Genomic DNA, 25,735 nt, shown 5'->3' on the forward strand with positions numbered 1-25,735 from the left:
AATGCAAATATGTTTTCTCTTTACTTTTGCTTAAGTAAAAAATGAAGCAAGAATGTTAAACCACAGTAAAGAGAATACAAATAAAACCAATAAGGTTCACAATAAGCTTTTATAATAAAAACAGGTGAGCCTAGTTAAAAACATCCCAATAATTCAAAAATCTGAACTAAAAAATACTTTAAATAGTAAACAGCTTTTGGGGTTTTTTTTGTTTGGTTGGTTTTTGTTTTAATTAGAGATGAGTGTCTCACTATGTTGCTCAGGCTAGTCTTGAACTTCTGGCCTCAAACAATCCTCCCACCTCTGCCTTCCAAAGTGCTGGGATTACAAGTGTGAGCCACTGTGCCTGGCTGATTCTCGTCTTTGAAATTCAGAGTTCTTGGCTAAGCAATAGCTTTGTTGACATGTTATCAAAAATATTTATGAAAAATATCTAAACATTTTAATTCAAATAATAAAACTGAACTAGAGGCTTAGTGTTAAGTAAAACAGCTCTGAAAATGCTTAGCATCAAAACAAGGTAGTTCTTTTGAGTTTTAAAATGTGCATCACTAACTACACTGCAAGATTATAAAATCCTAATTAATTTAGTAATAAATGACCAAATCCTTTAAATATGCGTCTTAAAATTATTTACTGCATTTTAGTGTGAATGTTAGTAATCAAAATGTCTTTAGTGGGAATATAAAATTATTTGTTTTAACTTAACTTACACATCTTAGACATACAAATATTATATAGAAATGAGATACAGTGGTACTTACTTGTGATATGTTGGTACAACATCATGGAACAAATGGAAGATATTCCTCACTGAGTAGAAAAGTTGAACAGCACTAAAAAGAAAACAGACTTAACAGAAATGCCTAAGAATACACTAAAAATAAGAAAAAAATAAAACTAAGTGCATCTTCAGTGAGAGTCATAAGCTAAAACTACAGTTGCAGAGAACACCTGCTTTGGATGCTGGAAAACACCATTAATCTAGATGGAAATATAGTCTCAACCAGTATTTACTAACCAGACTACAATTCTAAACACCTGGATCCATTAATAATTGTAAGAAGAGCAGCATTCAACCCAAAGCCTCTTTTCTATTTATCAATTTCTGTTCTGCCAGTACCCAGAGTATCCCTTCAGTAACAAATGGAGCTAAGCCTCAAGCAAATGTCATCTACTCACTGATGCACTCTGCAAAGGGCAAGGTATCAATAAAAGCACTCACTTGGTTCTTTTAGAATCAGTCTGACTTTCAGCTTTCACCTTTTCTCCTTCTTTCCTCAATGCAAGGAGGTGAATCAACATTTCTAGGATAGAATCTAGCCCTCAAGATATTTTGCCCTTTAAATCTAGCCTTAAAACACCTACAGATTATTATTAAAATGCACTTTTAAAAGGCAAACATAAGGTTTGTGTAGCTTACCTCTACACAAGAATATCTTAAGCTATGTACCTTAAAAGCTTACAGAGATTTTATAAATATTTAGGAAAATAAGTCACACCCAAAAACCCTGTTACTATTTGATTATTATAATACCTGATTAAATTATTTCATTTTTGTGCAGAAGCTGCTGTTTATGAGTTTGATAATGAAAAAGGGGGTTGTTGTACTGTAGCTGTGGTTTTGTTTGTCCTGTTAAAAACTATTACTTTTAATGGAAAGAATGTCCATAGATAGTCAGTATACAAATACTATTTGGTGTCTTGTGTTCTCAAAAAGTTTAAGAAATATTGCCCTGCATCTCTAACTTCTGGTCTGATATATTTCAGAAGAGTGCCATGTGAAGAAACTGTCCTATATTCATTTTGCCAACGGTCACTCCTATGTTCATTTTATTCCTTCTTACAATTAACTTTGAATGGACATGTGAATGTAATGATTCATTAAAGTCAGAGAAGTATCTTGGGAGACATGTTCTTTCTAAAGCAGAATAAAATAAAGAGGTTTGCTCGTATGTGAGATAAAAACTGAACTCTGGAAGTCCATCTAAAGATGCAATTTGATTGGGTCAAACCCCAACTGAAACTGTTTTCTTTATGAAGATAGGAAGAATGAAATTGTTAAGCACAGATTCAAACTAAAGAAGCTTTTATAAACCTGCGCTGCTATCAACTTGGTCCATGCTCTGCCATTTTCTTCTCAATTTAGTCTAGGAGTAGGGAAGAAGCTTATTAGACAAAAACAGATTCCGTATAAGATAATAGAATAGAACTTAAGGTAACGTGAATGCAATATAGATTAGAAGTCATCTTGAAAGAGTGAAGCCAGATCATGTTTCTTTCCCTTCTACCTTTGGCTGCCTAACAAATTGTTATTGCTTTAAATATAAACATTTAAAACGTAAATTAATTAGGGACTGGGTTTCAAAAGGTAAAAAGAATGTTAGGCTAAAGAGCCCAAGCAAGCTGGAATAGAAGATATGACTATTACCCACTGCCACCACAATAATAAACATTTAAGTATTAATCATTTTCCAGGTAAGAGTCTAAGTTCTTTGCATGTGCTTTCTCGTATAATATCATTCAATTCAAATAAAAAGTAAAAGTAAAAATTCAACAACAATTGAAGAGCTTTTGTTAAAAAGTGATTAACAATTTTTAATGTCAAAAAATCCATTTGTGCATCTATACAAATGCACCTACTTCTTATACCTTGCTCATACATCTACGCTAGTGAAAATAAAAGTTAGAGATAGACATAAATCTGTGTGATGCACTGGGTTTTGTTTTGTTTTTTTCCAGAAAAAGCATTAACTTCTAGGATAAGAAAACCCAAAGAATTCCAGCTAATTTTCCTGATAAACATCTCGTTAGGTATGCATTTAACCAAGTCATTGCCATTTTCACACAACCCAGAATTCGTACCATTGATCACTACTGGTTGTTGCCTCTAGTAAAGTCTGATAGGCAAGTTCCATTAATTTCTTCACTGATTCACTGATCCGGCATGTGGGCAAGGAAAAGGAATGTTGGTCCAATGTAATTTCAGGCTCTAAATTCACCACTTCATTGTACTGAGTATTGGACACTTTCTGTACTTCCAGTTTGTTATCCTCATCAGGAGTGGGTAACTCCGGCACATTTATCTTAGAATCAGGAATAATCTAAGATTCAAACACAGAAATATAGAAAATATATTGTTTTCAGAATAATTCAAATATAAGCACATGGTGAAGAATAAGATACTGCTTGCTTTCATGGTACAGCTACGGCTCTACAGAGTAATTAGAAGATTTCAATAATTATGACAATATTTTAATGACTGCTGAATCCTAAATGAAAGCATGTCATAAGTGATAAACAATCCCCTTAATCCCCTTTACTGTGACATTCTTCTAAGTGTTCTTTTTGAGATAGGGTCTTGCTCTGTCACCCAGGCTGGAGTGCAGTGGCACAATCATAGTTCACTGTAGCCTCAGCCTCCCCCGTAGCTGGGACTACAGGCACCACCACACCCAGCTAATTTATTTTTATTTTTAGTAGAGAAAAGGTCTTGCTATATGGCCCAGGCTGGTCTCAAACTCCTGGGCTCAATTCATTCTCCCTCCTCGGCTTCCCAAAGTGCTGGGATTACAGGCATGAGCAAACGCACCCGGCCCCAAGCATTCTTAATCTTGCCTGAAATAGCAAAGCTGTGCAACTAGCCTAAGATTTCAGCTAAATAAAAAGACCTTCAAAAATAATTTGTCTCATACTAGACTATTAGTATTACAGAGCAGCATAATTTGGAGTTCCATTGTCTAGATTCTTGAACAAATTATTTTGTACCAGGCACATGTGTTGGTTTAGTCTAAGAAATAACTCATTCAAACTAGCATATCCTCCCATTATAAAAAAAAAAAAAAAAAAGCTTCAGCTTCAATCAAAAATTTCCTTTGTTGGGACTAAATGAAAGAACAGTAGGCTGTGAATGTGAAAACAGTAATATTTTTTACCCTAACTTTTAACAAAGTCATTTAACCTCTCTGGATCTCAATTTTCTCATTGTAAAATAAATAATATACTAATAATGGCTTTCGAAACTTGTTTCTCAAAGATGTTTCAGCAGTTAAAAAAAAAAAAGATTAAGCATGTAGAGGCAGCAGGCTCCCTACTCCCACTGCAAGAGTAACAGCTTTGCACATACTGGACTTTGACAGAGATTTTCTGGCAGAAAAGGTTCAAAGTCTAATAAAACCATTTAAGTCAGTGGACTTGGCTTTCTAATCTGTAAAATGGTCTAATAATATCTACTTCAGAGAGCTGTTATGAAGTTTAAATGAGAATACAAATATCAGGGGCTGGGTGGTCAAAAACTATGGCTAAGATCAGAATGATGATGAAAAAATTTACTTACAGAGATGATTAAAAATGCTAATCTTTGCCTGAAAAATAGTGGGCCTGGATACATAAGACTCGAAAAAGTGACTTCATGAGGAGGGACAAAGGAAACTAAGATGGAAGAATGTTAGACCTAATAAGACGTCTCTTAAGACAAAATGTAAAAACCACACAACAACAAAAAACATAACTATAGATCTTTTGGGAAAACAGTTAGTACACATAGGGGAATAAAGAGAATTGAGAAAAAGACCATGAAAAGCAATTAAGTTGAAAATGTGTTTTAGAAAAGGGAAGAGGAGCTTTTTCAAAGTTGGGAAGTTTAGAAAATCTAATTCCAGGGCCTAAAGGTCAAGAGAAAGAACCAGGCTGGAATCTAAAGCAGTGGTTCTCAATCAGGGACAGTTCTGTCTTCCAGGGGGCATTTGGCAATGTCTGGAGATATTTTTGCTTGTCACAACTGGAAGAGGTGCTACTGGAAACTAGGGAATAGAGGTCAGGATGCTGCTAAATATCCCATAGGACAGTCCCCCTCAGCAAAGAATTATCTGGTCCCAAATGTTAACACTGCCACTGCTGAGATATCCTGACCTAGAAGAAGCTACATTAGGACTTGAGTACTCAGGAAAAATGCAGTTTTACAAACTCTCAAAATTACTTGAGTAGGAAACTCAGATTATCTAGTTCTCTCACAGTACAGAAGAGGAAAATGAGGTTCAACAAGGTGAAAAGATTAGTCACAGAGCAATTCAGTAGTAATGCTGTTTACATCAAGGAGTTGTGAGATACATATGAATTCATTTACCAAAGGTACTTAGTAAGCACATGAGCACTGAGTACATACTAGTAGTATGTATGTACCAGGTATTTTCTAAGTGCTGGAGATAAAACAATAAACAGGGTCCCGGCGGTAAGATGGCGGCTGCCGCGGAGTGCGATGTGGTAATGGCGGCGACCGAGCCAGAGCTGCTCGACGACGAAGAGGCGAAGAGGGAAGCAGAGACTTTCAAGGAACAAGGAAATGCATACTATGCCAAGAAAGATTACAATGAAGCTTATAATTATTATACAAAAGCCATAGATATGTGTCCTAAAAATGCTAGCTATTATGGTAATCGAGCAGCCACCTTGATGATGCTTGGAAGGTTCCGGGAAGCTCTTGGAGATGCACAACAGTCAGTGAGGTTGGATGACAGTTTTGTCCGGGGACATCTACGAGAGGGCAAGTGCCGTCTCTCTCTAGGAAATGCCATGGCAGCATGTCGCAGCTTCCAGAGAGCCCTAGAACTGGATCTTAAAAATGCTCAGGCACAACAAGAGTTCAAGAATGCTAATGCAGTCATGGAATATGAGAAAATAGCAGAAACAGATTTTGAGAAGCGAGATTTTCGGAAGGTTGTTTTCTGCATGGACCGTGCCCTAGAATTTGCCCCTGCCTGCCATCGCTTCAAAATCCTCAAGGCAGAATGTTTAGCAATGCTGGGTCATTATCCAGAAGCACAGTCTGTGGCTAGTGACATTCTACGAATGGATTCTACCAATGCAGATGCTCTATATGTACGAGGTCTTTGCCTTTATTATGAAGATTGTATTGAGAAGGCAGTTCAGTTTTTTGTATAGGCTCTCAGGATGGCTCCTGACCATGAGAAAGCCTGCATTGCCTGCAGAAATGCCAAAGCAAAGAAAGAAGATGGGAATAAAGCATTTAAGGAAGGAAATTACAAACTAGCATATGAACTGTACACAGAAGCCCTGGGGATAGACCCCAACAATATAAAAACAAATGCTAAACTCTACTGTAATCGGGGTACGGTTAATTCCAAGCTTAGGAAACTAGATGATGCAATAGAAGACTGCACAAATGCAGTGAAGCTTGATGACACTTACATAAAAGCCTACTTGAGAAGAGCTCAGTGTTACATGGACACAGAACAGTATGAAAAAGCAGTACGAGACTATGAAAAAGTGTATCAGACGGAGAAAACAAAAGAACACAAACAGCTCCTAAAAAATGCACAGCTGGAACTGAAGAAGAGTAAGAGGAAAGATTACTACAAGATTCTGGGAATGGACAAGAATTCCTCTGAGGACGAGATCAAGAAAGCTTATCGGAAACGGGCCTTGATGCACCATCCAGATCGGCATAGTGGAGCCAGTGCTGAGGTTCAGAAGGAGGAGGAGAAGAAGTTCAAGGAAGTTGGAGAAGCCTTTACTATCCTCTCTGATCCCAAGAAAAAGACTCGCTATGACAGTGGACAGGACCTAGATGAGGAGGGCATGAATATGGGTGATTTTGATCCAAACAATATCTTCAAGGCTTTCTTCGGCGGTCCTGGAGGCCTCAGCTTTGAAGCATCTGGTCCAGGGAGTTTCTTTTTTCAATTTGGCTAATGAAGGGCAACCACCCAGAACCCAGAAAATGCAGATTCACTCAGTTTAATCTTGAATGTGGAAACAGTTCACCTCCTCCCTTCATCACGTCTCCATGTACTTAGAGCAGTTTCGTTTTCTCAGTTGGATGCCCTGTGTCTCTGTGAGTGGGGTGGAGCAAAGGGAACCAATGCCCAAGACCGTGGGCAGGGGAGGGAGGCGGGGGTGGACAGGGAGGCAGCTTGTGAATTTTTGTTTTACTGTTTAACTTTATTAAAAAAGAAAAAAAAAAAGAAGAGAATAAAATGTTTTGACCCTTTAAAAAAAAAAAAAAAAAAAACAATAAACAAAACAGTCAAAAAAAAAAAAAACCCCACAAAACTCTATCCTCATGGAGCTTACTTTCTAGAGGGAGAAACAATAAACAATTCATATAAAATGTTGGTTGATGAAAAATAAAAAAAAGAAAAATACAGCAAGGAAGGGGTACAGGAAGGAAATAGGGGAGGTTATAAATTTTTTTAAGTGATCAGAAAGTACTTTTTAAAAAGCAAATCATATGATATGCAGTAAGAATATTCCATGCAGAGGTAACAGGTGGTTCAGAGATTCAGAAACCAAGTAGGCCTAGCACATTCAAGGAACAGAAGTAAGTCCAGGGTGCCTGCAGCACAGTGAAGGATGAATGCAATAGAAAATAGAGTCAGAGAGGCAATAGGAGGCAGATCAGATAAGGCCTTGTAGTCCACTGTAAGGCTACTGGGTCTTCTCTAAATAAGATGGGAAGCTACTGGACTTTCTGCAGAAGAGTGACATAATCAATTGATATTTATGTTAAAAGAAACCACAGCCCAGTTCTTGGTATTGAGTAGATTTCTGCTCCCTTAACAATCCACAATTACTTCAAAAAGTGTTAATATCTGTGCATTTCAAATGGCTAATTAAATATTTTGTTGAAGTGGACACAATAATAGGGTACCCCAAGGAAAATGGGACACAGCAAAAGAAGGGATGAAGAAGAAAAGCCTAGTTCCCTCAGTGATAGCAGAAAATGGCTGAAGTCTGCTGTTAAGGGATTGCCTCAATCTATGTTTTGCTTTATACCCAATTCAAAGTATATACATTATTTCATACATGTAAGAAATGAAGAAAAAAAAAAGGTTAAGAGTCCACTGCCTTTACAGGTAATTATTTATATCCTATCTTTTTATTTACCTGTTTTATTATTTTAGCTTTAAAACTAGTCCCTCTATTCAAGTCAACATTTGCATAACAGGATATAATTTCTGGACATAATATAGCCCAAGTGTACCTGTCACAAAGTTGTGTCCTAAAACCTTCAGAAATAAAGATGAGAATAATCTACTATCTCACTTCAACAATAATAATCCATTACATGTATGTAGACTTTTTCCATTTTTACAAGGCTTTCATGTGCATTATCTTATCAGCACTTCACAATACCCAATGGAAGACGTAGAGATTAGGACCACTTTAATGGGGACAAAACCAATGTAAAAAAGATTAATAACTTGACTCAGCTCAACAACCATCATCCTCTTTTCCACTTTACTATATGCATCTCAAAATGAGTTGCTTTCTCATATACAATGCTTCATATACAATGCAATATAACCCTGATACCTTCACAGTGTTATGAATTTCAGAGGTCATTAGATTTCTGGCTGCCACAATCACATCCTGGCACTTCTTGTTTGCAAAATGAGAATTGATGTTACGAGCATATTTCAGCAAATCTGTAGTATCTCCTTTTAAAAATTTCATTTCCTTTAGGGCATTTTCAAATTCTTCAGTGGATTGTATGATCTGAGATACACACACAAAAAAGAAAAGAATCACATACATATATTTCATTACAATATTAGAATTTCAAATCCAATGTATAAAAAATAAGAACCAAGCTGTTCATTTAAGATTTAGAATGGACCATCAATTACTGGGTATAAAAATATACATATTTCCAGCCTTAAATTTATTAGAAAGAATATCTTCAATAGAAATGTCTGACTCTACTTGGTAAAAGTACAGTTAAAATAAATATACTTATTTTAGTACTCAAGGAAACACTAAAAAGAAGCAAAAAAGTAAAATGTCACACAATAGCTATTATAGCTAATGTAAGTATAAATGGATATAAAGAAAATATATTTAATAAGAAAACAAGCTTCTGCAGTTAAAGAGGTAGGAAGCCAGGAGAAAAACGAAGTTATATGGAATTTGTCTCTATTCCTTATTAACAATTTGCTTAAAGGTATAACTAAAGAACAAACTATCTCCAAGGAAAAACAAAAGACAGCAATAATAATCAACAGTGTCTTAAAACCTTCTGTGCTATCGCGACTCTTTACCTCTTCATATTGCTGTAATTTGCTGCTATTTGTTGGAATAGAATAAACCAAACAGTTTTTGATGAGGCACTCAGACAAGTCCTCCCAGATCATGTCTCCAAGCATCTCAGCCAACGGGACAGTAGACGTTTTTTCATTTTCCAGGTCAGAGTCAAGTGACAGATCTGAATTTTTTTAAAAAAAGAAGTTTTAAACAAGAAACCATTCGCAGTCCTGGAATATTCTTAGGTTTTCTAGAATTCTTTAATTTTAAGATGATGGGGAAGAAAACAGCACAGATAATTCTACAGCCTTCTCAACTGACTGTGTGGGACAAATCATGACACACAATTATTATTATTTTATTTTCACTGCTCAAATGAATTGTCTGTACTATATTACTGCCTGTACTCTGTAACAATGAGGTATTAAGCCATCTACATTATAATCATCTAGTGCTAAGCTGCTGATCTGATTTGACAAGCACGCAGAAGTTCTGCATTCTAACTTGAAACTAGTTTAGAATAAAATCCCACTTATTTAATAATGAATAAACATACTTTTTTCATCTATGCATAGAATCTGAGTGTTTGTACTTTATAGTAAAACATAACTAGTCTATAAAACAGAGTATTTCAATACCTCCTCTACAGTATATGTTATGGTGGTTTTTTCCAACACATATTGAGGATGATGTTTAGAACATCCTATTAATCAATTAAATAATAGTTAAGAACCAGTGGCCAATGTAGAAGGAAGAGGACTCATAAAAGAGACTAGCTGTTATGAACCTAGTTCTGATTCACAAAGGAAGACTTAGGGGATTAAGAGCCTTAGAAGAGCAGGGCACAGTGACAAAGCCATTCCGGAGGCTGAGCTGGGAGGACCACTTGAGCCTAGGAGTTCAAATCCAGCCTGGGCAACATAGCAAGATCAAGTCTCTTTAAACACAAACACACACACACACACCCCTGAGAAGAAAGTGAACATATTATCTCAAAGCCTTTAAGATACTTCACAACGTCTAAAGTCTAGTCTGCATTGTCCAATATGATAGCCACCAACCACATTTTGCTACTAAACACTTAAAATGTGGCTAGTGTGACTGAGAAATTCAACTTTTTAAAGTTTTGATTAATTGAAATTTAAGTTTAAAAACAGAAGCAGGGGTGTGTCCTTATAAAGGGGCAGCACAAAGGAGCCTTGTGGTTTTGGAACAGTTCTGTATCTTAACTGTAGTGGTGGTTACATGAATTTACACATATGAAAAAATTGCACAGAACTACACAAACACACACACGAGCATCTAAAACTGGTGAAATCTAAATAAACTCAATGAATTGTACCAATGTTAACTTCCTGGTTTTGATATTGCACTATACTGCACTATATATTACTATATAATATTTAAGATGTTAACACTGTAGAAAATTGTGTGAAGGAGGCACAAGACCTCCCTATAATTTTTGAATGGAAAACAAATTTTTAAGCAGCAGGGTAAAATACTTTTCCATTAAACACAATTTCATTGTTTTGATAGAACTACATTTCACTGCAACCACTGCATCACATAAAATATTACTGTTGCATTGTCAAGCACTCAACAGGCACAAATGTCATTTCTAGTATTTCATATAATACATTGCCAAACCAGTCAGTGTCAACAGACTGATTCCATCATCATTTTTTCTCCAGACTGATCCTATCACAGTTTTCTTTCCTCTATGCACTAGTATAACACTGTAATGTGTTTATCTGAATATTTTATGCATAGAGCACAAGTTATGGTGATACCTACATAAATGGTAATAGGTAGTTAAATTGAAATACTTATTTTAGTTATGATATTACTCTTCTTCTAGATTAAGAAAACATGTACAAATTTTAAAATTTAAAACAAAGCATACTATTGATACAGTCAAGTAAAGATGGAGAAGCTGGTAGTACCACTGAAAGAGCAAAGGTAAAAAAGACTAGAAGAAAGCATGTCACAAATTTCACAATCAATGGCAGCTGCAATTTGCTACAACAGGGTAAAACAAAAAAAGCTGCTTGCTTGTTGTATACAAAACTTTTTTTTTTTTTTTGAGATGAAGTTTCGCTCTTGTTGCCCAGGCTGGAGAGCAATGGCGCGATCTCGGCTCACTGCAACCTCCACCTCCCGGGTTCAAGTGATTCTCCTTCCTCAGCCTCCCAAGTAGCTAGGATTACAGGCACCCACCACCACGCCCAGCTCATTTTTGTATATTTAGTAGAGACAGGGTTTCACCATGTTGACCAGGCTGCTCCTGAACTTCTGACCTCAGGTGATCCACCTGCCTTGGCCTCCCAAAGTGCTGGGATTACAGGCGTGAGCCACCGCACCTGGCCACAAAACATTTTTTAAGACAATAAAGTGAACAATATTAAGGGACATTTTCAGCAAATACATTAGGAATTTGATGCTTCCTGTGAAAAAAGAATTGACAAAATTAGTCACCTGGAATCAGAATTAAATGTCCAATAAAAAGTGTGATTTTAACAGGACCTGAACTTCTAACTTTCAATAACTTGGATTCTTGTATTTAAAAAAAAAAACCCTTTTTAAATGGAGAGCTAGCAAAAGAAGTGATTATTTTTTAATTTTCTTAAAAATTATAAGGAAAAGACATGTTTTTTAAAATGTAAAAGATCTTCAATGAAGCAACCACAGAATACAGTCCACAAAATATAATATCTTTCTAACAATATCAAAGATCAATTGATTCAATTTCTGGAAAATTGAAAATACTTTCCTTGTGTGTGTGTGTGTGTGTGTGTTTATTTTATGTACAAAGAGGCATCATGGTTTTGCATTAGGTAGATGCCTTGGATAATCCTTTCAAGGAAGATCATTTAGTCCAACTTAATGAAACCAATATCCTTCGCATACTGACGGAAACACTGGCGGCACATATTGAGGCCATATTTCCAGATCAGACCATGCTGGTTTGAGCAGACACGACAAAAGCAAGAATTCTGGCCGAATTTTCACCAGTGGCTCCAGTACAGCTGCTGGTGACCTATCTTGCTCTCAGGAGTGCGATGAGGTAAAAAGGCCAAATACTTTTCTTTAGCTGTAAATCATACTTTGGGTACATTTTTTCTAAAGGGACTTCCAAATTTGCAAAGAAATATTATCAATTCATAGCCTAAAAAATCAATCTCACTGCACAGTTTTTGTCTGTTTTGCATAGATATTTTTAACCTTTCACATTTGTCAAAGAATTTCAGCAAGATATGAAAAAATAATTTTTATTACAACGAATAGTGTTCTAGTTCTATGTTAGGAGAAAAAAAATCCAGATTCATTGGAGTTTTAAAACAAAAGACTGGCTGAGCGCGGTGGCTTATGCCTGTAATCCCACCACTTTGGGAGGCCAAGGCCGGCAGATCACGAGGTCAAAAGTTCGAGACCAGTCTGACCAACAAGGTGAAACCCCGACTCTACTAAAAATACAAAAATTAGCCCGACGTGGTGGCGCGCACCTGTAATCCCAGCTACTCAGGAGGCTGAGGCAGGAGAATCTCTTGAACCGTGGAGGCGGAGGTTGCAGTGAGCGAAGATCGCACCACTGCACTCCAGCCTGGGTGACAGAGTGAGACTCCATCTCAAAAAAAAAAAAAAAAGACTAATGATTTCCTTATTGCTTCATTTCATCACGTGATAGATACCTGTGTTGTTTTTTATCTGAAACATACTCTATAAAAAGTTTAATGAACATTGTTAAAAGTATTCAGTTTACATACATGCAAATACTATTAATTATTACTGGTTAATGGAACTGTTGAAAGAAACAGAAGACAATAAATATGATGAACTTATGTTCTTTGCCAATGCTCATTACTTGAATCTGGAAGGGTTTTAGAAAGATTTACTACATTGTTATCTTTAAGGCTTTGTTAAAACAAAAGAAATGCTTGCCAAATATTCAAATAATCAAAGATTTAAAAAGGCAAAAAACTTGTTTTCGTACTTACATCACACTGCACATGAACAAGATGTGTGTGTGTGTGTGTGTGTGTATGTGTATTTGGCAAATACAACTACTATGGACTAAATTGTGTTCCTGCCCAAATTCATACGTTGAAGTCCTAGCCCCCAATGTGACTAGATTTGGATATACAGGCATACTTTATTTTATTGTGTTTTGCTTTAATGTGCTTCACAGATAATGGTTTTTTGGGGTTTTCAAATTGAAGGTTTGTGGCAACCCTCCATTAAGCAAGTCTGTGAGCACCATTTTGTCCAAGAGCATGTGCTCACTTCATATATCTGTCACATTTTGGCAATTCTTACAATATTTCAAACTTTTTCATGATTTTTGATGTTACCATTGTAATTGTTTTGAAATGCCATGAACCACACCCATGTAAGACAGTGAACTTAACAAATGTTGTGTGTGTTCTGACTACTCCACTAACCAGTCACCCCTTTCCCTCATACCCCTACCCTTTCCACTCACGTCTCTGTCTCCTAGGGTTTCCCTATTCCCTGAGACACAATACTGAAATTAGACCAACTAATAACCCTACAATAGCTTATACGTGTTCAAGTGAAAGAGTCACACACCTCTCACTTTATATCAAAAGTTAGAAATGATCAAACTTAGTGATAAAGGCATGTCAAAGGCTCAGGTAAGTCAAAAACTAGACCTCTTGTGCCAGTTAGCCAAGTTTTGAATTCAAAGGAAAAGACTGGGTTTTTTGTGTGGTTAACATTGCTTTAAATTCCTTATTTATTTACCTTTACTTTTTTTTTAACTTTTATATTAAGTTCAGGAGTACATGTGCAGGTCTGTTATACAGGTAAACTTCTGTCATGGGGGTTTGTTGTATAGATTATTACATCACCTAGGTATTAGGCCTAGTACCCATTAGTTATTTTTCCTATTCCTTGCCCTCCTCCCACCCTCCACCCTCCAATAGGCCCCAGTGTGTGTTGTTCCCCAGTATGTGTCATGTGTGTTCATCACTTAGCTCCCGCTTATAAGTGAGGACATGCAGTATTTGGTTTTCTGTTCCTGAGTTAGTGGGAAAAGTGCTTGAAGGAAATGAAAAGTGTATTAAAAGTGTATTGCTGAACAGATGGATTATAAAGTAAAACAAGCTTATTTATAGATAAAGTTTTGTTTTTTGTTTTGTTTTTTTGAGATAAAGTCTTACTCTGTCACCCAGGCTGGAGTGCAATGGCATGATCTCAGCTCACTGCAATCTCCGCCTCCTGGGTCCAAGCAGTTCTCTCACCTTAGCCTCCTGAGTAGCTGAAATTACAGGCATGTGCCATCATGCCCAGCTAATTTTGGTATTTTTAGTAAAGACAGGGTTTCACTATGTTGACCAGGCTGGTCTTGAACTCCTGACCTCAAGTGATCTGTCCGCCCCAGCCTCCCAAAGTGCTAGGATTACAGGTGTGAGCCACCGTGCCTGGCAATTTATGGAGAAAGTTTGAGTGGTCTGTGTAGAAGCTCAAACCTACCACAACATTTTCTTAAAGCCAAAGCCTAATCCAGAGTAAGGCCTTAACTCTCTTCAATTCTATGAAGGCTCAGAGAGGTGAGGAAGCTGCAGAAGAAAAGGATGAAGCTAGGAGAGTTTGGCTCATGAGGTTTGAAGAAAAGAAGCTGTCTCCATAATATAAAAGCTCAAGGTGAAGCGGCAAGTGCCAATGGATAAGCTACAGCAAGTTATCCAGCAGGCCTAGCTAAGATAATCGACAAAGGTCTCTATACTAAACAACAGATTTTTAGTGTAGACAAACTAGCCTTCTATTGGAAGATATGCCATCTGGAACTTTAATTGCTAGACAGAAGTCAATACTTGGCTTCAAAGCTTCAAACAATAGGCTGACCCTCTTGCTAGGGACTAATGCGGCTGGTGACTTTAAGTTGAAACCATGTTCATCAACCATTCCAAAAATCCTAGTGCCAGGCCGGGCGCGATGGCTCACACCTGTAATCCTAGCACTTTGGGAGGCCAAGGCAGGTGGACTGCTTGAGGCCCGGAGTTCGAGACCAGCCTGGGCAACACAGTGAAACCCCATCTCTACTAAAATTATAAAAATTAGCTGGGCGTGGTAGCACACACCTGTAATCCCAGCTACTCAGGAGGCGGAGGCAAGAGAATCGCTTGAACCCGGGAGACAGAGGTTGCAGTGAGCTGAGATCATGCCACTACACTCCAGCCTGGGCAACAGAGTGAGACTTGTCTCAAAAAAATTCCCAGGGCCTTAAGAATTATGCTAAATCTACTCTGCTTGTGCTCTAGAGATGGGATAAAGCCTGGATGGCAACACATCCACAACAGCATGGTTTTTCAGGATATTTTTCAAAAACAGCATGTCTTACTTTGTTTTATGAGACAGAATCTTGCTCTGTTACCCAGAAGTGCAGTGACGTGAACACAGCTCACTGCAGCCTCCAACTGGGCTCAACTGATCCTCCTGCCTCAGCTTCCCAAGTAGCTGGGACTACAGGCACATGCCACTATGCCTGGCTAATTTTTTATTTTTTTAGTAGAGGCCAGGTATCACTATGTTACCCAGCCTGGTCTCAAACTCCTGGCCTCAAGCAATTCTCTTACCTTGGCCTTCCAAAGCTCTTGGATTACAGGTGTGAGCGACCATGCCCAGCCAATAGCATGGTTTACTGAATATTTTAAGGTCTCTGTTGAGACCTACTGCTCAGAAAAAAGATTTCTTTCAAAATATTACCGCTTACTGGCAATGCACCTGGTCGCCCAAGAACTCTGATGGAGACAAGCAAGGAGATTAATGCTGTTTTCATGCCTGCTAACACACGATCCATCTGTAACCTATGAATCAAGGAGTAATTTTGACTTTCAAGTCTTATCATTCAAGAAATAAAATTAAAGCTGCCACAGTGATTCCTCTGATGGATTTGAGCAAAGTAAACTGAAAATCTTCTAGAAAGGATTCATCATTCTACATGTAATTAAAAGCATTCACAATTCATGGGAGGAGGTCAAAATAGCAAAATTAACAGGAGTCTGGAAGAAGTTGATTCCAACCCTCATGACTTTGAGGGGTTTAAGACTTCAGTTAAAGAAGTAACTGCCAATATACTAGAAATGGCAAGAGAGCCAGAATCAGTAATAGAGCCTGAAGATATAACTAAATTGCTGCAACCTCATGATAAAACCTGAATAGATGAGGAGTTTTTTCTAGTGGATGAACAAAGAAAGTGGTTTCCTGAGACAGATTCTACTGCTGGTGAAGATGCTGTGAACATTGTTTAAATGACAACAAAGGATTTAGAACAGTCCATAAATTTAGTTGATAAAGCAGTGGCAGGGTGAGAAGAATGACTCCAATTTTGAAAAAAGTTCAACTAGGGGTAAAAATGCTATCAAACAGCACTGCATGTTACTGAGAAATCTTTCAAGAAGGGAAGTCAATTGATAAGGCAAGCTTCATTGTTGTCCTGTTTTAAGAAATTGACACAGCCATCCAACCTTCAGCAACCACCATCCTGATCAGTCAGCAGCCATCAACATTGAGGCAAGACACTCCACCAACAAAAAGATTATGACTCACTGAAGGCTCAGATGAGTTAGCACTTTTTAATAATAATATATTTTTAAATTAAGGTATGTATACTGTTTAGACATAATGCTATAGCACACTTAATAGACTACAGTACAGTGTAACTACAACTTTTATATGCACTGGGAAACCGAAAAATTTGTGGGACTTGCTTTACTGGGACACTACTTTATTGCAGTGGTCTAAAACCAAACCCGCAATATCTCTGAGTATGCTAGTAGTCCCTTTAAGGAGGTAATTAAGGTTACATGGGGTCATAAGGGTAGAGTCCTGATCCAACACAACTGGTGTCTTTATAAGAGAAAGAGACACCAGGATGCAAATGCAGAGAAAAAGCCATGCAAAGACACATCAAGAAGGCCATCTACAAGATAAGAGAGGCTTCAGGAAAAACCAAACCTACCAATACCAGAAGAGCAATGAAGATAAGGAGAACTTAAAACTATGTCATTCAAAAAATAAAAATGTTTACACTGGTGATAAGATGTAGGGGAAATAACAGCAACTGTAAAGAATTTGAAAATCCATCATGTGTAATAGGAATTAGACTCATTCTATATGGCTCCACACTATAAAAACAGCATCAATAAAGTAGACATTACAGGGTAGCATATTGTGACAAACTTTTAAAATAACTACCCTAAAGATTTAATTTGCAAAATTAGCATTTTTGTAGTAGTATTTAAGAGTACAGGTAAGAAATGTGAGTTTTAAAAAACAAAACAAAACAAAAACCTGCCTGGTACTCAGAATTGCCCAGGGGCAGGATAAAATGCCTCAAGTTCTCTCTCACTGAAAGTGTTCAGATTGGCTATCTGACCAATTGATGGAATATTATAGAGGAGATTCAGGCATCTGAGATATTTGGACCAAATTATCTCTCCAATTCCTTCTAATCTTTGGATGCTTTGTTTACAACTTAATTTATATCTAATGAAAACAAAATTGTATTCCTCCCCAAGGGGAGGATCTGGGAACAAGAAAAACTACCTTGGATTTCCGAAGTTTATGCGAGCCTTAGGATATTTTCTTCTCTGCTCTCACCAAAACTATAGAAAAGTCCTTGCTTTACATATAAATTATTTATATATAAACATACAGTATATGACTGCCAGGAAGGCCCACAAACAATAGGAGCATTTCTTTTTCACTTTAGCCACAGCAGGAATGGTTAGCCAGGCTATTCAATATGACAACTGAGAAAAGCACAAAGAAGGCAAGTCAAATAGACTTAAAAAAAAAAAAAAAAGCACAAGAGACTTCACTTTTAATGGTACAATAACCAAAAACACGATTTAAGGAATACAGAAACTGGCTGTTTCTAGTGTGAATACACAAAGATCAACAGGCTGAAATACAATTTATTTCCTATGTTAAACCAAGTTTGTTTTTATCAGATTAACAGGGGTTTCTATGGAAATATGTAAAACAACACTTGGTTCATTTCTTCTTCTCCTATAACTAAAGTACGAGTTCCAATTTGTGATGGTACTGGGAGTCCAGTGAGAGAAGTGCATCCTAGAATTCAACTAAAATAATATTACAAATACAGAATCTGGGGTACCACTGATGGCCCTACTTGTCAATATAGTGCAGAGAAGGAATGCAAAATAGGCAAAAAACAAGACAGCAACTTCTTTGCCCCTATGGCACAATTTACCTACTTCTGAGCCTACTTTCTCACACATTATAGGCATTTCTACTTTAAAATAATATTTACTTTTAAAAACAATATTTACTTTTCCAAAATATAAAAACACTGCCTTGGAGATACATACCTAGAAGCTGTTTCTGGAGCACTTCTAGTACCAGTCTGATCTTTGTAAAAACTTCAGATGGTGATGGATATTCCAAGTTAGTCATTATAGATTCAAAACGAATAACTATGTTAGGCTGGCTTTCTATCACAGCGTGAAGGGATGGACAAGATGCCAGAGGCCTAAGGATATACTTCAGCAGCATCTGACCTGAAAAATCATATGAACATTCACCAAAAAATCACTGTAAGACACTTCTAGGCCAGGCACGGTGGCTCACATCTGTAATCCCAGCACTTTGGCAGGCCGAGGCAGGTGGATCATCTGAGGCCAGGAGTTCAATACCAGCCTGGCCAACATGGTGAGATCCCATCTCTACTAAAAATACAAAAATTAGCTGGGCATGGTGTCAGGCACCTGTAATCCCAGCTACTCGGGAGGCTGAGGCAGGACAATTGCCTGAACCCAGGAGGTAGAGGTTGCAGTAAGCTGAGATCATGCCATCGCAGTCCAGCCTAGGTGACAAAAGCGAAACTTCATCTAAAAAAAAAAAAAAAAAAAAAAACTTCTAAAAGGTAAACCTGTCAAAAAAAGAATATGAATATTTGAACCTAACAACCAAAATACATATACCATGACATTACACACCAACCATTATGCAGTGTAGGTTTTACCACTGAAGTTTCCCAGATTGTCTACAGATTTTTATTTAAATTATTCAAAAACCAAATAAAATAGGAACAGTTTAAAAAAAAAACCCAATCCCTTAATAAAAAGGATAATATTTATGACAATTCCCTTTGATGAATCAAGAGGCCAGACCCTATATTAATACTCCCCAGAGAATATTTTATCATCTTTTCTGTTTTCCCTTTAATAGTGGGCCTTAGGAGATTTTGTGTAAATGAAACAAAGTAGCATGCCTCACCAAATGATTTAAGCTTGCTGTGTAGTTCTCCAAGAACAGAAAATGCCAAGAGGACAGAACTGATGGGTGGCATAGGGGTCTTCTCCTCTTTATGTGATTGTTCAGTGTATAAATGAAGTTCAGTTTGTAGGTAAGATTCCAAACTGCTGGTATCTAAGAAAAAGGAAGAAAAACATCAGCTGTCTCACCAATATGAGATGTTCCCACTTCTATTCCTCAGAGTTCATTCTCTGATATTTCCAATGCAGTTCTATTACAATATACTCCTAATGCAACCAAATATGAATTATGACATACATGTCCTTGGCATCACTTTAAAAAAGGAAATGACTTTTTGAGGTCAGGTGAGGGAACTCATGTCTGTAATCCCAGCACATTGGGAGGCCGAGGCAGGAGGATCACTTGAGCCCAGGAGTTCAAGACCACCCTGGGCAACATAGTGAGACCCTGTCTCTAACAAAAAATTTAAAAATTCATCAGGCGTGGTAGCACGCACCTGTGGTCACAGCTACTGGGGGCAGGGTGGGAGAAGTAGGTGGGGCTGAGGCAGGAGGATCGCTTCAGCCCGGGAGTTTGAGACTGCAGTGAACTATGCTTGAGCTACTGCACTCCAGCCTGGGCGACACAGCGAGACCGTGCTTCAAAAAAAAAAAAAAAAAAAAGAGGTCCTAGTTTCACAGACCTTACTTTCTATGTTCTTTCTGCCAAACAAGTTTAACAAGTAGGGTGTGTTATAACAAATAATTCAACACACCTGCCCTCTTCTCTTAACTAATATTCTACTTGAGAACAGAATCTAAAATTTCCAGGATAACTCCCTTCAAATACTGATATACATACACATATGCACATGTGTCTATGTACACACATAAGTACACAATGAATTTGTAGGCCAAAGTGGACATAGGAAAGGGAACGGGGGAGACAGTTTCTCCTGAAATACACTAAATTTCAAAATCCAATGTTGGAAAATACACCAGGTACAATAGCATGTCCTTTAAATACAGCCTCTGAAGTTTTACTCTAAGGGCAAACAACACACCAAAGAGGGCTCATACCCAGAGGTAGGCAGAAAGGCTGAGAGCCAAGTAGCATAAATCAAAGCCAAGGCAGAAGTAATCCCATTTCTTCACCTTACAAAGCACTCCCTAGCTCATTATTTTCCCCAATGACTGGAAAGAAATTGAACAAAACCCCTCCTCTACCCACAAGCCTACTGATTCATCTTCTTTCCTAAGCAAGAGAGAGAATGGCTAGATAGCTCCTCTACACTCTCCAGCCAAGATAAACTGCTGGGATCAGGGCTGTCAGGAACGAGCACGTCCTACAAGGCAATGGAAACAATGTGGTGGCAAATTGCTACCACCTCCTCTAGCACACTCTCACCACATGACCCCAACTACCTTATCATCTTTTCTCACATTTCCAGGAAACGGGACAGCTAAGAGGGATGTAAGGGAAGCAAGGTGAGGGCACTTTAGGGACTCAGATGAGCTGGTCCTAAGTAAGCATCTTGCTAACATGAGCACTCAATACAGACATGGAAGATTATGAATGAACCCTCATCTACCAATACAAAACTGTAGAGTATATTCAGACACTACACTGGTTCAGGCAGATGAAGCAAAGCAGTCCACCTGAGGTCAGCAGCACCTTTTGATGGTGGGAACTTCCATACAATCAGCTTCTGCCACTCTTCTCCAAGGTGATAAAGTATGTTCTGTTTCTGTATTGTGAGCTCCATGCTGAGAGATTTCAATATTTTTAAATCAAAGCATTTTCTGGATTTTAATAACTTCAAGCATTTCTGTGCCTGGTAATGAAATGAAATCACTGTTAAACATTCAATCTGGACTCAGGGCAATTAGAATATATTTGCATAATGATAAAAAATACAAAATTTACTGAAAACAAGAAAAGCACTTATTGTTCATGCTTTGGGGAAAGCATTTAGTACCTCTTCCAGATGCTGAGCACCAGTGACATATTTCTTCTCTGTTAATGCACAATTATATTCTTCAATAGCAGTGGAAAACTGAAAAGTTAAGTATAATATTTTATACATCCTATTATTTCAAGTCTGTTTGCTTTTAAAATATTAAGAAATGCTCCCACTTTACCTCCCTCTAAAAAAAAAAAAAAAGAAGAAGAAAAGAAAATATGAAGATAAAAAAACCCCATTATAGTCAGGAGATAGCCATTGAATAATGAGACCTTCCCACCACCAAAATACTAAGGTTCAAGTTGAGTTTACTGACCTCCTGCAACTGTTTAAGCAAACTTAGGACAACTGAGTCTCTTTCCAACTGCTGCTTTAAGTCTGTGAATTCACCAGTTGATACATGAAGATCCCGGCAGACCTAATTCACACACCAAAGACAAGTACTTTTAAGCTATACCATACCTAAGAAATAAAACATTTACAGCAAATCAATAAGCTTTACTAGGTCAACATAATTCATGTTGAAATTTAAATGCTAGTTAAGACTGGAATAAAAATCACAGAATGTAGTAGGAAGATACCCCAGAGGTCCAACTAGTCCAAACCTTTATCCTATCACAAGAATATCCATTTCTTTCAATATAATATCCTCAAGTCACCATCTATTCTTAATTTAAACAGGTATCTTTCTTTTTTTTTTTTTTTTTTGAGACGGAGTCTCGCTGTCACCCAGGCTGGAGTGCAGTGGCCGGATCTCAGCTCACTGCAAGCTCCGCCTCCCGGGTTCACGCCATTCTCCTGCCTCAGCCTCCCGAGTAGCTGGGACTACAGGCGCCCGCCACCTCGCCCGGCTACTTTTTTGTATTTCTTAATAGAGACGGGGTTTCACCGTGTTAGCCAGGATGGTCTCGATCTCCTGACCTCGTGATCCGCCCGTCTCGGCCTCCCAAAGTGCTGGGATTACAGGCTTGAGCCACCGCGCCCGGCCTAAACAGGTATCTTTCATCAGAGAGCTCATCCACCTGGATTACTAGAAAGGTATCCCCACTGCCAAGTGATAACTCATTTTAGAGTCAGACAGCTCTATTAGGATTTTTTTTTTTAATTGAAACAGGGTCTCACTCTGTTGCCCAGGTTGAAGCACAGTGGTGCAATCTCAGCTCACTGCAGCCTCAACTTCCCTAGAATCAAGCGATTCTCCCACCTTAGCCCTGCTGAGTAGCCAGAACTACAGGCACGCACCACCATGCCTGGCTAATTTTTGTATTTTGTGATAAAGATGGAGTTTCGCCATTTTGTCCAGGCTGGTCTTGAACTCCCGGACTCAAGCGATCTGCCCACCTTGGCCTCCCAAAGTGCTGAGATTGCCAGCATGAGCCACCGCACCTTGTCAGAAAGATTTAATATTGAGGCAGAATCTACCTCTCATTCTGTCCCACCTTATCAAATGACTTTACATGATCAATTATTCCGTCTCCTAAAATCTCCAATTAACCTCTCCCTAATTTATCTTCACTCATTCGTGAAATATATATTGACTGAATACCTGTAAGTGCATGGCTTATCCCATCAAATTTAAATATGTTAAAATTTCTCCCATCTTTTGGAAAAATTTCCCTCCACCTCACCAACCACCCTGTTGCTCAGCAACTGCTTTATTTTTCTCCTCCCTCTCACAAACAGCTTCCTGAAATAGTGACCTATATTCACTGTCTTTACATTCTCACCTCTCAGTCACTCTATACCTCACTGTGATCTGGTTCCTAACTGTTCTTGCCAAAAAAAAAAAAAAAAAAAAACACTAAACTCCTCATTGCTAAATCCAAAGCATACATTACTAGTACAGTCGTGTGTCACTTAACAATGGGGACACATTCTGAGAAATGCATTGTTAGGTGATTTTGATGTCATGCAAACATCATAGAGTATACTTACACAAACCTAGATGGTATGTCCCACTATGTACCTAGGCTACATAAAACTATTGCTCCCAGGCTATAAACCCATACAGCATGTCAGTGTACCATTTACACAATGGTAAATATTTGTGTATCTAAACACAGAAAACATACAGTAAAAATACAGCATAAAAATGGTACACCTGTATAGGGCACTTATCATGAATGGAGGTTGCAGGACTAGAAGTTGCTCTGAGTGAGTCAGTGGGTGAGTGGTGAGGTAATGTAAAGGTCTAGGACATTAGTATACTCTACTGCCGACTTTATAAACATTATACATTTAGGTAACACTAAATTTATTTTTAAAAATTTTCTTTCTTCAATAATAAATTAACATTATCTTACTATAACATTTTTACTTCATAAACTTTTTAACTTTTTTTTCTTTTTTTTGAGGAGTCTCACTCTGTCACCCAGCTGGAGTGCAGTGGCACAATCTTGGCTCACCGCAACCGCTACCTCCTGGGTTCAAGCAATTCTCCCGCCTCAGCCACCCAGGTAGCTGGGATTACAGGCGTCCACCACCACACCCAGCTAATTTTTGTATTTTCAGTAGAGATGGGGTTTTACCATGTTGGCCAGGCTGGTCTCGAACTCCTGACCTCAAGTGATCTGCCTGCCTCAGCCTCCCAAAGTGCTGGGATTACAGGTGTGAGCCACTGCACCTAGCTAAACTTTTTAACATTTTGACTCTTGTAATAACACAGCTTAAAACGCAAACACACTATACGCTGTACAAAAATATTTTGTGTGTTTTTATTTCTTCTAAAAAAAAATGGGATACATGTGCAGAACATGCAGGTTTGTTACACAGGTATAGATGTGCCATGGTGGTTTGTTGCACCTATTAACCCGTCTTCTAAGTTCCCTCCCCTCACCCCTCACCCCCCAACAGGCCCTGGTGTGTGTTGTTCCCCTCTTTGTGTCCGTGTGTTCTCACTGTTCAACTCCCACTTATGAGTGAGAACATGCGGTGTTTAGTTTTCTGCTCTTGTTTTTTGCTAAGGATGATGGCTTCCAGCTTCATCCATGTCCCTGCAAAGGACATGCTCTCATTCCTTTTTATGGCTGCATAGTATTCCATGGTGTATACGTACCACATTTTCTTTATCCAGTCTATCAGTGATGGGCATTTCGGTTGGTTCCATGTCTTTGCTATTGTAAACAATGCGGCAATAAACATATGTGTGCATGTGTCTTTATAGTAGAATGATTTATATTCCTTTGGGTATATACCCAGTAATGGGACTGCTGGGTCAAATGGTATTTCTGATTCCAGATCCTTGAGGAATCACCATACTGTCTTCCACAATGGCTGAACTAATTTACATTCCCACCAACAGTGTAAAAACGTTCCTATTTCTCCACATCCTCTCCAGCATCTATTGTTTCCTGACTTTTTAATAATCGCTATTCTGACTTGCATGAGATGGTATCTCATTGTGGTTTTGATTTGCATTTCTCTGATTCAGTGATGTTGAGCTTTTTTTCATGTTTGTTGGCCACATAAATGTCTTCTTTTGAGAAGTGTCTGTTCATATCCTTCGCCCACTTTTTGATGGGGCTGTTTTTTTCTTATAAATATGTTTAAGTTCCTTGTAAATTCTGGATATTAGACCTTTGTCAGATGGGTAGTCTGCAAAAATTTTCTCCCATTCTGTAGATTGCCTGTTCACTCTGATGATAGTTTCTTTTGCTGTGCAGAAGCTCTTTAGTTTAATTAGATCCCATTTGTCAATTTTGGCTTTTATTGCAGTTGCTTTTGGCATTTTTGTCATGAAGTCTTTGCCCATGCCTATGTCCTGAATGGAATTGCCCAGGTTTTCTTCTGGGGTTTTTATGGTTTTGGGTTTTACATTTAAGTCTTTAATCCACCTTGAGTTAATTTTTGTATAAGGTATAAGGAAGGGATCCAGTTTCAGTTTTCTGCATATGGCAAAACAGTTTTCCCAGCACCATTTTACTGAATAGGAGATTCTTTCCCCATTGCTTGTTTTTGTCAGGTTTGTCAAAGATCAGATGGTTGTAGAAGTGTGGTGTTATTTCCGAGGCCTCATTTCTGCTCCATTGGTCTATATGTCTGTTTTGGTACCAGTACCATGCTGCTTTGGTTACTGTAGCCTTGTAATATAGTTTGAAGTCAGGTAGTGTGATGCCTCCAGCTTTGTTCTTTTTGTTTAGGATTGTCTTGTCTATATGGGTCTTCTTTGATTTCATATGAAAACTAAAACAGTTTTTTTCTAATTCTGTGAAGAATGTCAATGGTAGTTTGATGGACCAGCATTGAATCTATAAATTGCTTATGGCCATTTTCATGATACTGATTCTTCCTATCCATGAGAATGGAATGTTTTTCCATTTGTTTGTGTCCTCTCTTATTTCCTTGAGCAGTGGTTTGTAGTAAAAATATTTTATTTGTATTTGCCTTCTACAAGCTGTTTTCTATTTTAAATTTTTTGTTTTAACTTTGTAAACTTTCCTGTTAAACACTAAGACACAAACACGCACATTAGCCTAGCCCTATGAAGTC

General features: G+C 37.9%; 1 protein-coding gene and 3 pseudogenes across 3 annotated transcripts in view; 2 read left to right on the forward strand and 2 right to left on the reverse strand.

The window, feature by feature from the left end:
• The window catches only part of ZW10 (zw10 kinetochore protein), a 43,378-nt gene that overhangs the window by 8,065 nt on the left and 9,578 nt on the right, over positions 1-25,735 (reverse strand). Inside the window, exons 3-11 of the mRNA XM_001085694.5 lie at positions 21,564-21,665; positions 21,263-21,340; positions 20,959-21,118; positions 19,306-19,458; positions 18,399-18,587; positions 9,060-9,223; positions 8,335-8,517; positions 2,866-3,104; positions 765-836 (exon numbers count right to left, since the gene is read on the reverse strand). Of these exons, the coding sequence (XP_001085694.4) occupies positions 765-836; positions 2,866-3,104; positions 8,335-8,517; positions 9,060-9,223; positions 18,399-18,587; positions 19,306-19,458; positions 20,959-21,118; positions 21,263-21,340; positions 21,564-21,665 (1,340 nt within the window). The remainder of the gene's footprint in view (positions 1-764; positions 837-2,865; positions 3,105-8,334; positions 8,518-9,059; positions 9,224-18,398; positions 18,588-19,305; positions 19,459-20,958; positions 21,119-21,262; positions 21,341-21,563; positions 21,666-25,735) is intronic.
• On the forward strand, positions 5,221-7,061 carry LOC144334465 (dnaJ homolog subfamily C member 7 pseudogene; annotated as a pseudogene). The gene has a single exon (XR_013404302.1). The product of XR_013404302.1 is annotated as a dnaJ homolog subfamily C member 7 pseudogene (transcript).
• On the forward strand, positions 5,221-7,061 carry LOC694565 (dnaJ homolog subfamily C member 7 pseudogene; annotated as a pseudogene). The gene has a single exon (XR_010273.5). The product of XR_010273.5 is annotated as a dnaJ homolog subfamily C member 7 pseudogene (transcript).
• Positions 11,809-16,545, reverse strand: LOC114672143 (small ribosomal subunit protein uS14 pseudogene; annotated as a pseudogene).

Source organism: Macaca mulatta, chromosome 14 (genome assembly GCF_049350105.2).
Source record: "Macaca mulatta isolate MMU2019108-1 chromosome 14, T2T-MMU8v2.0, whole genome shotgun sequence".
Classification (NCBI taxonomy): Eukaryota; Metazoa; Chordata; class Mammalia; order Primates; family Cercopithecidae; genus Macaca; species Macaca mulatta.